Raw genomic sequence first — 14,863 nt, 5'->3', positions numbered from 1 at the left:
AAGCCTCCTGCTCTAGGCCAAGGACTCGCACACACAGCAGTGCTCACAGGGCACGTGACCCACACTGGTCCACACTCCACACCATGCAAGGAGGGCCTTCAGGTTTCCATGGTAACTGGGCCACATAGAGCAAAAACACTCCAAACTTAATAAAACTCACTCTCATCCTGCATTTTGTGTCTCAACCCACTTCTAACTTCTGGAAATTCCCCTCAAGTACCAAGCATATTCAGATTTGTTTTATTAGTCCAGAATTCTACTTAAGCCAATTCTTCCTCGAAAAAAAACTCCTTCAAGGCCCAGCCTGGATGTCATATATTTCCATGAAAACTTCTAAGTGTGGGCCTCTATGGTCCCAGAATATGTTGCTTATATATTGACAGCAACTCCTGGGTAGGGCCTGGGATGCTGCACTTCAAACAATGCCAATTTATGCCAACAATGCTGGTCCAGGGACTGTGCTTTGAGACCCACTACAAGAGAGGTTTGTGGAAGGAATAAATGACCAAATAAACGAAAATTTCCCTTAAAAATCCTATACCCAAGGGTCCCAAAAATGAGCTTTAGAAAAATCAAGATAAAAGATACTACTAGCATTTACTTTCGGATGACAAGCAAAAGTAGAAATAGCAGAAAAGGAGTTCCCTGATGGCCTAGCAGTTAAGGAGTTAGCATTGTCATTGCTGTGACTCAGGTTCAATCCCTGGCCCAGGAACTTCTTCACCCCACAGGCACGGCCAAAGAAAGGAAAGAAAGAAAGAGCAGGAAAGAAAGAATAGCAAGAAAAAAAGAAAAGCAAAAGCCAAGGAACCAGAAGGAAAACTTGAAATATCAGAAAAATGTTAGCATTACCATCTGGTTTCCTCCCAGTCCTTACTGTATAAGTTATGATCAGACCAGAAATTAAAAATAAGTTTATTTCTCTGACTCAATCATATATTTTAAAATATTCTGCAGAAACATTTTGACTCAGTAAGTCCAAGACTAGGAATGTTTCATAAGAAAATAATTAGAAATGCATATAGGAGTTCCCATCATGGCTCAGTGGTTAATGAATCCGACTAGGAACCATGAGGTTGCGGGTTCGATCCCTGCCCTTGCTTAGTGGGTTAAGGATCTGGCGTTGCCATGGGCTGTGGTGTAGGTTGCAGACGTGGCTTGGATCCCACGTTGCTGTGGCTCTGGCGTAGGCCGGCAGCTATGGCTCTGATTAGACCCCTAGCCTGGGAACCTCCATATGCCGCGGGAGTGGCCCAAGAAATGGCAAAAAAAAAAAAAAAAGAAATGCATATAAAACTGATGTACCAGGAAGGTATTTAAGACTTGTTTATAATAACCAGAAACTTGAAACAATTTATATATTTGACAAAAGGAAAAAGATTCAATAAATTATGGTATGTCCATAAATGGAATACTATAAAGTCTTTTAAAATGTCCTAATAGGGGAATATTTATTGACATAGGAAGAGATACATGATATAAAAATTGGGGGAAAAAATTAAGCTAAAACTCAGTATAAATAGTATAATCTAACTGTGGATAAAATCCACAGACATAGAGAAACTGATAAAAATATAAATATGGATAGAGAGCTATTTATTATACTGAGAGTTAGAATAGAAATTACTTTTTAAATTTTAACAGTTGAATTTCAGTCATGTCTGCAGTAAACACATGTTGCTCGTGTAAATGTTTAAAAGACTTTTTTTTTATAAAATGATAGGCTGTGGAAAGTTCAAACTCTCCGTTCCTTCCCTCGAGGGACCAAAGCCTTAAAGCATGAGCACTTTTATAAGATTTTTCCCCTTCCTGCCTTCCTACAAACATCAACAACTTGAACGTGTGCAAAGCATCTGTCACCCCAACAGATCCCTCTTCTTTCTTGGGATTTCTTAGACCTGCAGGAAGTTAATTCCTAACTCAAAGGAGACTAGCTTTGAATAATTCATGACACCACCCCTGAAGCATCGGCGCTGGGTGATGACATTTACAATGGACCCACCGTTTCTTGGCCACCCAGCCAACTGCCATTTTCCAGACACCGTGGCTATTTCACCTACCCACTTTCAGTAACTCATGCAGGTTGCTTAGCAACCGCCAAGGAACTGGGAAGACGGAAGAAGGGACCCACCAGAGCTCTTTAATGACCAAAGTGAGCTGTGTAACATGTGTCTGGCTGCACTCAAGGTAACCAAGTAAGAGATAACACCCAGCTATTTTTGCATCATGAGGAAGAATACTTGGCTCTTGCCCAGAAGGGCAATTACAAAAAAATCTTGGCAGGCCCCGTGGTATGAGAAATGGTAACTGATACGGGGGTGAAAGAAGAAAAAAAAAAAAAATCACTGACCTTCATAAATACTGATGATATGAGGATGGCTGAGGGATGACATGATCTCAATCTCTCGTCTGATGTGAACCATGTCTTGTTCATCCTTAATTTTGTCCTTACGGATGGATTTTATAGCAACCTATAAAGTCAGGAAATGAAATGTTATTCAGAGAACTAAACAGATGCAAATCAGCCATTCGAAGAGTTTGGAAAATAAATACAGATGTTACTTGTTGGCAGGACCAGAAATAACCAAAACAAAGCTTCGAAATACCCCCGTCATGTCTTTCATTTATAGCAAAAACACCCTTCTCCAGACAACAGAACACATCAGGTTTTAACAGCCTGGGGTTTGGGATGGTGTGGGTTTGTTTTGCTTTTTTGGTTTTTTTTTTTTTTTTTTTTTTTTTTTTTAATAAGGCACAGGGCTGCTTCACAGGACCGGATTCATTTACTCTAGGGATCTTGATCCTTTGAAAAAAAAGAAAAAAAAAAAGAGAGAGCTTGGTTTACAGGGTGTCAATGCCTACACTTGGCTAGGCGAAATTAGCATCACTCAGCCCCACCCAGCTGCCTCAGCAATGACTACAAAAGGCTTGAGCTCAGGTGGGGGGCCCCATCGCCAAGCCAGTTCTGCTCAAACCTTGGGTTTTAAGATTCCAGCCCCGGCCCGTGCGGATGCAATTGCTCAGAAGCCAAATCCTTCCTACATCCTTCCTCTCATGAAGGCACCTCTGACAGCACGTGATGTGACCAAGAGGCCGCTAGAGAAAAATCAGAGTGAAACAAGGAAGCAACAGCTCGACTCCCTGCCCAACCCCGGCTGGTTCTGAAAGCTCCTTGCCAACATCATCTGCAAATCCAAACTGCAGAGGACTGCCAGGGCCACTGCACAGATCAATTACTCAAAAGAAACACATCAATCAGAAGGCATCAAATGACAATGGGAATCGAATAAGGAAAAAATGTTTGCCAATGGATTCATCTCTGCTCATAGACAAGCTGGTTGGTAATTTAATCCACTTTGGCTCTAAAGGGGGGCAAAAACTACTCTGGTGGGGGGAGTTATCTGTGGGTTACAAGGAAGCCTGCCAACCAATCTGCTGCCAGCTTTGCTTCAGCCCCCTCCAACCTGGTTCTGCTGTGACCTCGACTTTCACCTTAGCCCCTTTCCTGGATAAAAGGAAATAAAACCATCCCTCTGGATTGCAAAGGCACGAAGCGCTCTGGAGAAAAAAGGCTTTGTGAGCAGCAGCCCAGGGCCACACTTTGACCATCACAGGGTCAAGCACAGCAGCCTTGTCAGCCTCAGCAGGAACGCACTCACATCTGTGAACATTCACAACGTTGGACCTGCGTTAGATCCCCACGCAGCTCTATACATGGAAATGCTTCTAAGCTACAATCAGACCATCTATGACTCAACAAGAACTGGGAAGAGCTTAGTATTCTTTTTGCTGTTGGCTGGTTAAATCAACTGGCAGGTTCCTGGACGTCTCATGAGCAGAACCTTCCCCAGCTGTCATTAAATCAGTACTGGTTTCGTCACTTGATGCCACCCTCATGGGGATCTTATTCACCTCTTTATCTCCAAGGCTAACACCATGCCCGGCAGGTGGCATGCCCGAGAAAGCACAGAGTGTGGGCAGGCATGTAGACAGAGAAAGAAAGGGAGAAGGTGGGAAGGAGGGCAGAGAGGGGAGGGGAGGGCTTGATGTCATTGGGAAGGTGAAAGGCCAGACCAGGGAAGAGATGGTGGAACTGGAGCAAAAAAAGAGAGACCCCGCCCATCAAACAACAAGGCCAAGACGGGCATGTTAGGAAGATGACTTAGGATCCTCTGGCATCCTCCCTACGTGGGCCATCGAGGAATGGAGAAAGCAGAGAGGAAACGCTGGACACCCTGCTGTAAACCCGGGGCAGGCAGCGCCCTCCCCCAAGGACTGTGGGTGGACCACGTGGCTGGATAAAAGGCTGCACAGAGATGAATGAGCGTCCAGCCTCAAGGCCCCTTTTTACCGCGGTGCCCAGCTCCCCAGCTCCCCCAGGCCCCATCCTGTGCAGCAAGAAAGGCCCGCCTCTGCTTGCGTCAAATGTAAAGATCTGACTGGAAGGCTTTATTTTATCTGAGCCAGGCCTGCAATCCTGGGAGCTTGCTCTGGGAGGAAGCAGACAGTGAACACATACAGGCCACAGAGGATGTGGGTGGCTCTTGGACCAGCTCCTACATTCCTCCATGAACTCAGGAGGGGCTGAGGGGAGCAACCACCCCTTTGACTATGCAGCCATCTGAACTTGGCCTTGAGGAGACCCTATTGTCAAAGGACAGCAGAAATAAATTCTTTTACCTTCCAGGGTCAGGGGAGGGTAGCAAACATTCTGGGGGGCGAGAAAAGAGCCCACTTGCCAATCCCCTCAGCCGTGGAGCAAGAGGCCAATGGTCCCACGGTGTGTCTGCCGGGGGGGGGTGGGGGGGGGGCGATGCTTCCAGCCCAGGACGAAAAGGAAAAGTGCCCACATTCTAATAAAACCCTACTCAGCACCGAGGAAACAAAAAGGACTCCATAAATGTTAATGGCCACAGTCCCTCCACAAAAGCGTCCCTCTTCCGACAAGGCATCTTCCATGGCAAACACAAGAGGGCTCATTCTGCTCCCCCATCTCAAAGCGGGGGTGGGAGACAAATGCTAGAAACCACTCAGAACTGTGCAACTGTCAAGGCCAGGGGGAAGATATTCAATTCAACTTCCAGGAGCGGTGAGATGACTCGACAAGGTCACGGATCCAGTTAATGGCCAATCACAAAAACAGTAAGGACAGGAATAATAGGCATTCACAGGGCATTTAATAGATGGTACAGACCCGGTGCCAAGTGCTCTATACACCACGGATCTTTACATCCTTGTCACTCAAGCGTCAGCACCATGGTCACCTAGGGAGGCCCTCCCTGACTCCTCGAGCTGATAAGGACACTCCTGGCCTTATCCTCTTTCTCTCTCTCCACCTCTCCTGAACCATCTGAAATGATCCTGCTTCTTTGCGGGCTGCATATTCAGCCTGAAGCCAAATCCAGGTCCCAGTAGGTTTCCATAGGACCCAGAGCTAAGAATGACTGTCACATGTTTGAGGAGCCGTTTAGAAAGGAGAATGAGATCTATAAATGCAGCTCGTGTAACGGAACGCAGTCCCCCTTCGTGACGTTTAAGGAGAAAGTGAGCCAGCACACAGTGAAGCAGTAGAGCCTAATGGTTAAGTTCAAGGCTTCAAATCCTGGCGAAAACCACGGCCCTTGAGCAGGTTGCATCACCTCTCTGTGCTCCAGTTTCTTCATCTGTCAAGTAGGGGAAAAACAGTACCTACCTCACAGGTTCCCTATGAGGATTAAATGGCTTCGCACATGCCTGGCCCAGGCTGAGTGCTCGATACATGCCAGCCATGTTTAACCCGTGGAAAATATCCAGTGAACAGGGCCCACCTGCCTTCCCTCCCTCCACGCTGCTGCCTCGTGGGACAGCAAGTCAAGACCTAGGGAACGGAGACCACATCTGTTCCCAAATTGCACAAAAAGCAGGAGAATCTCTCTCCTGGGTCTTCAAACTGTACCCTGGTCAGAAACATCCAGGAACTCAGAACAGCTGGACCCACACGAGCATCCTGGCTCCTGGGTCCTCCGCAGGGGGATGAACAACTGGAACCCAAAAAGCAACCTCAGGACCATTTCCCCCCTTCCCCTTCTTACAGTTCCCAGCTGAACAGGGGAATCCAATGTTCCCACTTAGAGTCACAACGCTGACTCACGGTATCCACTTCAGCCTTTCTGGGTCTTGACTGTTCAGTCACGTAATCCTTTCAAGCAGGTACCAAGCGTGGTGGGTGCTGAGCCTGCACCATCCAATGTGATCCTGCCCCAGCCCCCAAGGGGGAGTCAAAGGGATGAGGACAATAGGCAAAAATCACACACATAATTACATGATCACCCTTGGGGCCAAAGGCTACCAAAGAGACACACGGAGATACCCGATTTTTTTTTAAGTGGTCGCACCTGCAGCATGTTAGTTCCAAGGCCAGGGACTGAATCTGAGCAGCAGCTGCAACCTATGCTGCAGCTACAGCAATGCCTGATTCTTTTAACCCACTCCCCCCGGGCCAGGGACCGAGCCTGCACCTCTGCAGTAAGCCAAGTGGCTGCAGTTGGATTCTATTTTTTCTTTTCTTTTTAACAGCCACACTGCAGCATATGGAAGGTCCCAGGCTAGGGCTCAGAGCTGCAGCTGCCAGCCTATGCCACAGCCATGGCAACACCAGATCCGTGCCACACCTGCGACGTGCGTAGCAGCTTGTGGCAGTGCCAGATCCTTAACCCACTGCATGAGGCCAGGGATCAAACCCGCACCCTCCCAGACACTATGTCGAGTTCTCACCCACTGTGCCACAGTGGGAACTCTCAGGGATGCCTGATATTATGGAGCAAGCCCCCTCCCCAGTTTCCTTCAATCCTCGCCCACATCTACAAAGAAAGACAGAGGTAAGGAAAGGCCCCAGCAGGAAGAGATTAGCAAATGTCTGAAATCAAACACCCTCCAAAAAGTCAAAGTCCAGTTTGTTCCTGCACGAGTCTGAGAGCTTTCATTCTGCTTCAAAATAACTGACGCTGGGAGCTCAGGTGTTTGAGCCCAACACGCAGCCCAGCCCCTCATAAGTGTTCCTAGGTCTAGACGGCACCGCGTGCCCTATAAAACGGTCTGCTTTCAAACAAGGCCACCCTACAGCTTAATGATTAAACCTTATGGCTGTGGATCTGCAAATGCTGCCCTGTGGCGGAGTTTGCCTGTTTAAGAGGCAAACGGCAGGGCCAATTCCGATCCCTTGTTAAATGGAACAGCCTTCGCTTCTGCAGGGAGAGAGGGGGAGTTTTTCCTTTTTGGAATAATCACCAAAAACCACCTGCTCTGCAGCCTGCCAGGCGTCCTCTTCCTCAGGGGCCGTGGTGAATGTTAAGAGCTTGGAGAGCCGGGCAGGGTTGTGGGGAGCAGAGCGGCACAAGGAAAGTGCAGGCTTTTGCTGGCTGGGCGACCCCAGACGAGCCGGACTCTCAGTTCCCTCATCTGTAGAATGGGGTCAGCGCGTCCTAACTCTTGAGGCTGTTGTGAGGAGGGGACCTAATGTATGGAAAGGAGCTGGTACTCAGGTGTTGACTGAATGGCAGTGACAATAAGGAGGCCTGTCAGCCATGCAGTGACACGGGGTCCTGGGCCACATTTACGGGGCTGACGAGCCCACAGCACATCATTACAGAGGCCTCTCCCCTGCCCATTCTGCCCACGCATCCTCCCCTCCCTCTCATTTGCAATAAGGCAAGAGCAGGTTAAAATGAATACCCAGCCTGCATGCCTGTGTAGAGGGGACAGCCAGCTGTCTCTCTGACCTGCTTGGGGGGGGGGGGTCGGGGAAGTGCCAGGCAGACTATGTGCGCCTGAGGCTCCAACCAAAAGAATCACTGCCCTCTTCCCTGCACAGCCACCTCTGGGGATGCGCATTGATCAACGACATACGTCAGCCTGAAGGGAGGGTTCCAGAAGAGGCCTCTCAAAGGGCTCCTGGGTATCTTCTTTTTTTTTTTTTCTTTTTAGGGCTGCACCCATGGCATATGGAAGTTTCCGGGCTAGGGGTCGAATTGGAGCTACAGCTGCTGGCTTATGCCACAGCCACAGCAACACCAGATCTGAGCTGTGTCTTCTACCTACACCATAGCTCATACCAACACCGGATTCCTAACCCACCGAATAAGGCCAGGGATAGAACCCACACCTCATGGATGCCAGTAGGATTTGTTCCCACTGCACCACAAGGGGAACTCCTGGGTATCTTTTTCAAAAATGCAGATTCTGAATCCAAAGGTCTAACACGGGGCCTGGGATTCTGGATCTCTAGCAGCTCCCAGGGGACACCAGTGATGTCAGTCCAGGGGCCACACCTTGAGCAGTGACATCTGAGTGCTCCGCCGGTGGCCCTGCCATCTTGACATTTTTTAAGCAATGGTAATATTTTTAATAAAAGCAGCAACGAGGAGTTCCCGTTGTGGCGCAGCAGAAACAAATCTGACTGGTAACCATGAGGTTGTGAGTTCGATCCCTGGTCTTGCTCAGTGGGTTAAGGATCCAGCACTGCCATGAGCTGTGGTGTAGGTCACAGACGCGGCTGGGATTTGGCATTGCTGTGGCTGTGGTGCAGGCCGGCAGCTGTAGCTCCGATTTGACCCCTAGCCTGGAAATCTCCATAGGCCCCGGGAGTGTGCCCCTTAAAAAAAAAAAGCAGCAAGTAATATTTACTATACATTAATCAGATGCCAATGGACCTTATCTCATTTAATCCTCCCTACAACCCCACTGTAGGGGGGCACCGAGGCACCGAGAAGATCAATATTGCCCAAGGTCTGGCAGCCTGTAAAAGATGGAGCTGGAACTTGAACCCAGGGCAGGCTGAGCCCAGAGGCTGTAGGTTCTTGAGGCCATGGATAATGTTGGGATGGACAGCAAACACGGCAGGAGACAGAATTTCTCAGTCTCTGAAGCCCAGGGTGTTGGGCCCCCTCCAAGCAGATGAAATTTTTTACAGGGTCCCACGTGAGGTCCTGGGAGGCTGGCCTGAGCAGCAGGGAAGAAACAGGGCCATAAACACGGCATTAGCATCACTTAGTGAGAACAAGTTTGCGTTCTAATCCCAGCAACAGGAGCTGGCAGCCTCCCTGCCATTCACAAGGTGTGATCTCACATCCCCCCCCCAATTGCCCCCCCCCCATGTTCCAGGGAGCAACAGGGCACTGAGTCAGAGGCACCTTGGGGGATCTCTTCTCACCACAGGCCCAGAGGCCACTTGCAATGGGCGTGTTTAGCCAAGTCAAGTTGGAGGCCAGTGTAGGGGTTCCTGCTCTGGTCTGATGGATGATCAGAGTATGGAGCAAGGCACAGCTCCACAGGCACCCTACTGGTCCAAACCTCCCCAGGATCACCAACCGGCTTCCACTCAGAAAGGCTGGGCCCGCCCATCACCACGGGGATGCCAGCCAGGAGGCCACCCTAATTAACGAAATGGCCCCCAGCTCTTTGTGAGGAGTCTGTCCAACTCAGGACAACACTCAAGCAAGCTGCTGTGATGCAATCAGCCCCACAGGGACCCAAGCCAGCCCTGCCGCGGGGCCCACGGGCCTCTTCCACTCCAGCCTGTTGATTCATGTTGATACATGGATGTTTTTTCAGACAGAAGTGGGTTGCAAGCCAAGCGATGTATCAGCAGGCTCTGCGAGAGGCTCCCAATGCCAGGGAGCAGGGCATGTGGAAGAAAGGGCTTTTTCTTCAAAGAATGGCATCCTGCCATTTGCCACCACCTGCCCTTTAATTTTGTAAGATGTTCTGAAAATATCATCCTGTGTAAATCAGCTCTCAATCCTCGATTTCCCAAAACTTCTCCATAAGACATGATGTTTCCTTAGATGATGCTGACTTTTTTTTTTTCCCTGCCATGAAAAAACGTGGTCTATCCTCAGCATTTACACAGCAAACCAGATTTTGATTTGACTGGGCCAGGGCCCGCTTAGGAGGACCTCAGCGTTTACCTACATGTACAAGTCACTCCTTGTTTTGCACCCACCCCGCTTCAAAGCCTGAGCAAAGAGTGTCATTACTACCCGTTGGTGAGGCTCCAAGGGACGTGGAATCAATGACTAAAATCACGGGCAGATTTGCACTCCCTGCCTTGGCGCTGACGTTTGTAAACAGGAGATAGTGGCCATGGCTGACCGGACAGGAACCAAAGGAGTGGGGAAGAAAAGGCCAGTGGAAAGTTAACACCTGCAGCAATGCCCAAGCAAGTGACAAACCTGCCCGAGCGCGCAGCCAGATTCAAGAACAGAGCACCGTGCCAAAGGCTGCTGGGCACACCACCTGCATCAGATCCCTTCACCGGGAACGGAAGGGGGACGTTGGTTGTCAAAATGCAGATTCCGGGGCCCAACCCCGGGCCTACCGAACGTGAAGAGGAGGACAAACTGGGATGGGCACTTTGTTTTTTCTTTTTTTTCTTTTCTTTTTTTCTTTTTTGGGCTGCACTCGCAGCATATTGAGGTTCCCAGGCTAGGGGTCGAATCAGCTGCAGCTGCCAGCCTGCACCACAGCAACCCAGGATCTAAGCTGCGTCTGAACCTACACCACAGCTCACGGCAGTGCCAGATCCTTAACACAACGAACAAAGCCAGGGATCGAACCCGCATCCTCATGGATACCAGTTGAGTTCGTTACCACTGAGCCATGACGGGAACCCCCTGGGATGGGCACTTTTTCCAAGCCTCCCAGGTACTTCTGCTACCCTTAGTGGTTTGAGAATTGCCACCTTAAATCAGTGTGGCCAGGATGGCACTTATTCCATAACTTAAATATCATGCAATCATATGAAACACTAGACGATTAAGGAAAATGAATGAACTGCCTGTTTATAAAGAGGAGAATTTTTTAAAACAAGCTACTTCCTTGAAGGGACTGGGTGACAGGCATTCATTTTCCCCTGGGAAGGTGGAGATTTGTTCCCAGAGGACTTTTGGCCCATCAGAGCTCAGCCAGGCCTGTGGATGCCCTGAGGCCATGGAAGCTGGCTGCTCACAGGTACTTCATGCTCTGCCGGCCACCTGGAGCGCCCACACTTGGTGAAAGTGAATGAACGTGTTCAGGGGAAGGGAGAGAAAGTAGACTCTGCAGCCTCTGTCCCTCCTGCTCTGGAAGAGGAGGAGCAGCCACAGGAGGGGGTCAGGCCACAGGAGAGAGGGTGCAGCCACAGGAGAGGGGGGTCTAGCCACAGGAGACAGGGTCAGGCCACAGGAGAGGGAGTCTGGCCACAGGAGAGAGGGTCCAGACAGGCCTCTGAGCAGCCCACTCTTACCAGGACCTGCTGGAAGTCTCTAAGGGCCTCCTGCAGGACAAAGCCTCTAGAAGCCCAAAAAATGCTACACAAACACACAGATGCTACACAGTCACAAAAGGACTAAGACTGCAAGGCTCATCCAGCTAGGACCCGAGTGGCCAAGCAGGGATTTATTTTTGGATTTTCACATTCCTGAACGCCAAATGCAACACCAACTCAGAAATCTAAAGTGCAACTGCTCTTCTTCCTGGTTACAACTGGCCTGGGGGCGGCGAGAGGGCAGATGAGGGGGCTGAGGTTACTTCTAAGCTGGACAGCCTTAAGGAGTAGCATCTGATCACCCTGACACATTTATACCATGGCTTAGATAAACTTAGGGTCACACAACTCTGATTTATCAAACTCCAGGCCCAGTGGAGGCCCAGCCAGAACCGCTCAGACGCCCAGGCTCAGCCCCTTGGCCTTGTCATCAGTCACAGGAACTTGGCCCAGGCACCCCCTGCACAGGGAGGGACTCAGGCAAACCTGTTGGTCGCAGCTTTGGTTTCCTCAACTGCAAAGGAGGATGACAAAAGCACCAACCCCCGCCCCCACCCCGACGCCGCAGGTGGCAGCAGGAATCCTATCAGATGATGAAGGGCAGAGAAGGTGTAACTAGCATCATTATCGCCCGCAGATGTTAGAGCTGCAAGGACCCGGAATTTTCTATGCCAACCCCCTCATTTCACAGAGGAGGAAACTGAGTCCCAGGGAGGCTCAAGTACAGGCCCAAGTTCACGGAGTAAACAGCAGCCCTGGAATGGCAACAGGAAACCTGAGCCCTCCTCCAGTCCAGTCTGGGATCTGTCAGACCCAGGGTGAGAATGCCTAACCAAGTCCCAAACCAGAGCTAGAGCAGCAGGACTGAAAAGGTTTAACACTGACACGGGAGGCAGGGCCCGGCATGGCCAAGTCCCCAGAACGGCTGCATTATTAATAAACCGAGATGGGAGGGGGAGGGGGGAACAGCTACTGCTAAGCGTGCTGGCAAATTGGGACCCGTTTCACAGCCCGCCTGCCTGATGTCATGTCCATCTGATGCCAAGGGGCTGTCCTCACACACACACACGTGGCAGCACTGCTTTCAGTCCTACTCAGTCCCAACCGTGTTCCCATATCTGAAGCCTGATTTGATGTTACACAGAGTAGGCAGACCCGGGAGGTTCTTAGCCCATTATTTCTTAATTCACTGAAAACACTGCTTTTAAATATTAACTTCAGGCTGCCACTGAATCACTGACCTTGGGATCACTGAATAAGGGACACAAAGGACCTAAGAAACAAAATGGGTTTTCTAAAAAGAAAAGGAAATTAGCCAATTGAGTTTTGCTGATCCAGGTGAGCAAAACAACGGAAAAAAAAGCTTTTAATTTCTTAGGGCAGTAAAATACATATACTACACACACTAATTAAAAGGCATGGCTTTAAATTTTATATTTTAACCATGGCTGATTTTGCGGATAAGTCAGAAGTTATTTTTATCCTGACCAAGTCCCTCTTCTCTCTTTAGAGGAGAACCAGCTTACAGCAATTAGTTTGCAAAGACTTATCAGACAGGGAAGGAACAATAAATGGCCCAGGCTGCAGTCTGTCCCCCGAGGCCTCATTCATCATCTCCTCGCAAGCAGCAGCTTCTTTTCCTTCCAGGAGAAGCTCTTATTGTCCATTACCCAGCGTGCTAACAGGCTGGCCTCTGCCCCCCAGCCCCCCTGCACAGTCCATCTGAGTGCTTGTCAGCCCGCTAATTACCACCCCACAAACCTGCCGGGGACCTTGTCACAGCACAGCGCCTCTGGCTACAAATGCATAGCCCCCATCCAGCCAGGAGAGCCCCACCCCCATGAAACGCGCTCAGCCCCTGCCAAGCCCATCAGGCCCGTCACTTCACCCAACACCCATCCCTCAGTTCCCACCCCAGGGGAGACTAGGGCAGGGGTCCGTGGTCATTACAGGGACTCAAGGAGCTGCCTGGCTGTGATCACGCCCCTGGGCATTTGTGCTTGTCACTTCCTCTGCCAGGATCCCTCCACAGCCTACTGCCTGCAACAAACTTCTCCAGCTGACCTCCTCCTCCGAATGCATCCCCTGCAGGGAGCGCCCCCCCTCCCGCCGCCAAAAAGGCACATATCGGTCCCCTTTCATAACCTCACTCACCGTTCCTTGTAGGCTTCTCACACAGAGGCCATTTCTGTTTTATTCACGGCAACATCTCCTGTGCCTAGCAAGTGACTAGTGTTTTGTCTACACCAAAGAGCTGCTGCTGAAATGGACCCCAGGTATTAAAAAGGACCTTTTGTAGAAACCCTAAAGCAATAATTGGGTTGCTTGTTCCGCCCAACCCCACCCCCCGCCCCCCCTGCCACTGAGTCTTTGAACTTGCTCACCTCTCAAAGCCGGCGAATCCCTGCTAGTCCCCAAAGCACTGAGCCTGAACTTGCTCATCTTTAAAATGGAGTAATAACAGTGTCCGCTCCAGAGGGGCTGGGAGATCATTCACACCAGCTAATGGTAATCACGACCATTGCCAGGGATCCCAGGCACTGGGCACCCGCCTGTTAAACCTCTCAACCGCTCACTCATTAAATTCTTGCGAAAACCTGCTTTCTTTCTCAGTGAGTTTAAATGGAGTCTGAGGGTGCTAAGTAACTTGCCCTGGGGCACACAGCTAATGAATAGGAGGGCTGGGTCTCGCTAAACCCCAAGACCATACTCTGAAGCCCTGGACCCACAGGGACAAAGCAGGCAGCACAGTGCCTGGCAGTAAGGGGAGGTCTAATCCAAAAAAGGGGCTGAATCAGTCTCCGGAGATCCAGGCCCCACCAAAGCCAACCGGCCTTGTCTCCACCCTAAATCTTTTATTTAAATCATTCCCATCTTCAAAACACGGTCCACCTGTGTTCCCTGCTGCTCGCTATGGGCCAGCCAAGGCATCTGGGCACAAGGCAGCATGGATGGAAGGGTCTGGAGAGCATGTCCCTAAAAGGATGTGACAATGAGTCCATCCTCCAGCAAGCGATTTAGGGAGATCGCCTCTGGATAAGACAATGATCTAGGTCCGGCCGAGCGTGGATCTACCCTTCAAGTTGCTTCCAATCCCAAAGGAGAGGGCAGTGGACAGGCAGGGTCCTCCCTGCCCTGCACCCGTTCACCCTCCTACTAACGGCACCCTGACTTTGCTCTGGGGAGCACCCCTGCCCCACAGGTTGCAGGTTTGTTTTTCTGTTTGTTTTTGTTTTTTTTTTTGGCTGCGCCTGCAGCATACAAAAATTCCCCGACCAGGGATCAAACCCGCAGTGACCTGGGCCGCAGCGGTGACAACGCTGGGTCCTTAACCCACTGAGCCACCAGGGAACTCCTGGATGCAGTTTTAAAGAGACTGTCAGCCAAGCTACTTCACTGTCCCCATGCCAACGGGCAGATGCTGACCCAGGGTATGGCCCAAGGAGAGACTCTTTCCAGGACTCTAAGACCCTCCCTAGGAGAGTGTTCTTTTGTGAGATCACAGGCAAAAGCAGGTACCTGTGCAGGGGCAGGGCCTCCTGAGAGGTCCTTCTGCGCATCACTCCCCCGTTTCCACCCCCA

The 14,863-nt window shown here is 50.3% G+C and overlaps 1 protein-coding gene across 2 annotated transcripts in view; it reads right to left on the bottom strand.

Annotated features, from left to right (window-relative positions):
* The window catches only part of NUAK1 (NUAK family kinase 1), a 73,655-nt gene that overhangs the window by 38,755 nt on the left and 20,037 nt on the right, over positions 1-14,863 (bottom strand). For both annotated transcript variants that reach the window (XM_047786486.1, XM_047786487.1), the window contains one exon: positions 2,351-2,471. In XM_047786486.1, the coding sequence (XP_047642442.1) occupies positions 2,351-2,471 (121 nt within the window). The remainder of the gene's footprint in view (positions 1-2,350; positions 2,472-14,863) is intronic.

The sequence above is a fragment of the Phacochoerus africanus genome, chromosome 7 (assembly GCF_016906955.1).
Source record: "Phacochoerus africanus isolate WHEZ1 chromosome 7, ROS_Pafr_v1, whole genome shotgun sequence".
NCBI classification, from domain to species: domain Eukaryota; kingdom Metazoa; phylum Chordata; class Mammalia; order Artiodactyla; family Suidae; genus Phacochoerus; species Phacochoerus africanus.
Note: the sequence above shows the minus strand (reverse complement) of the source record. Positions and strands in the feature narration are given on the sequence as shown.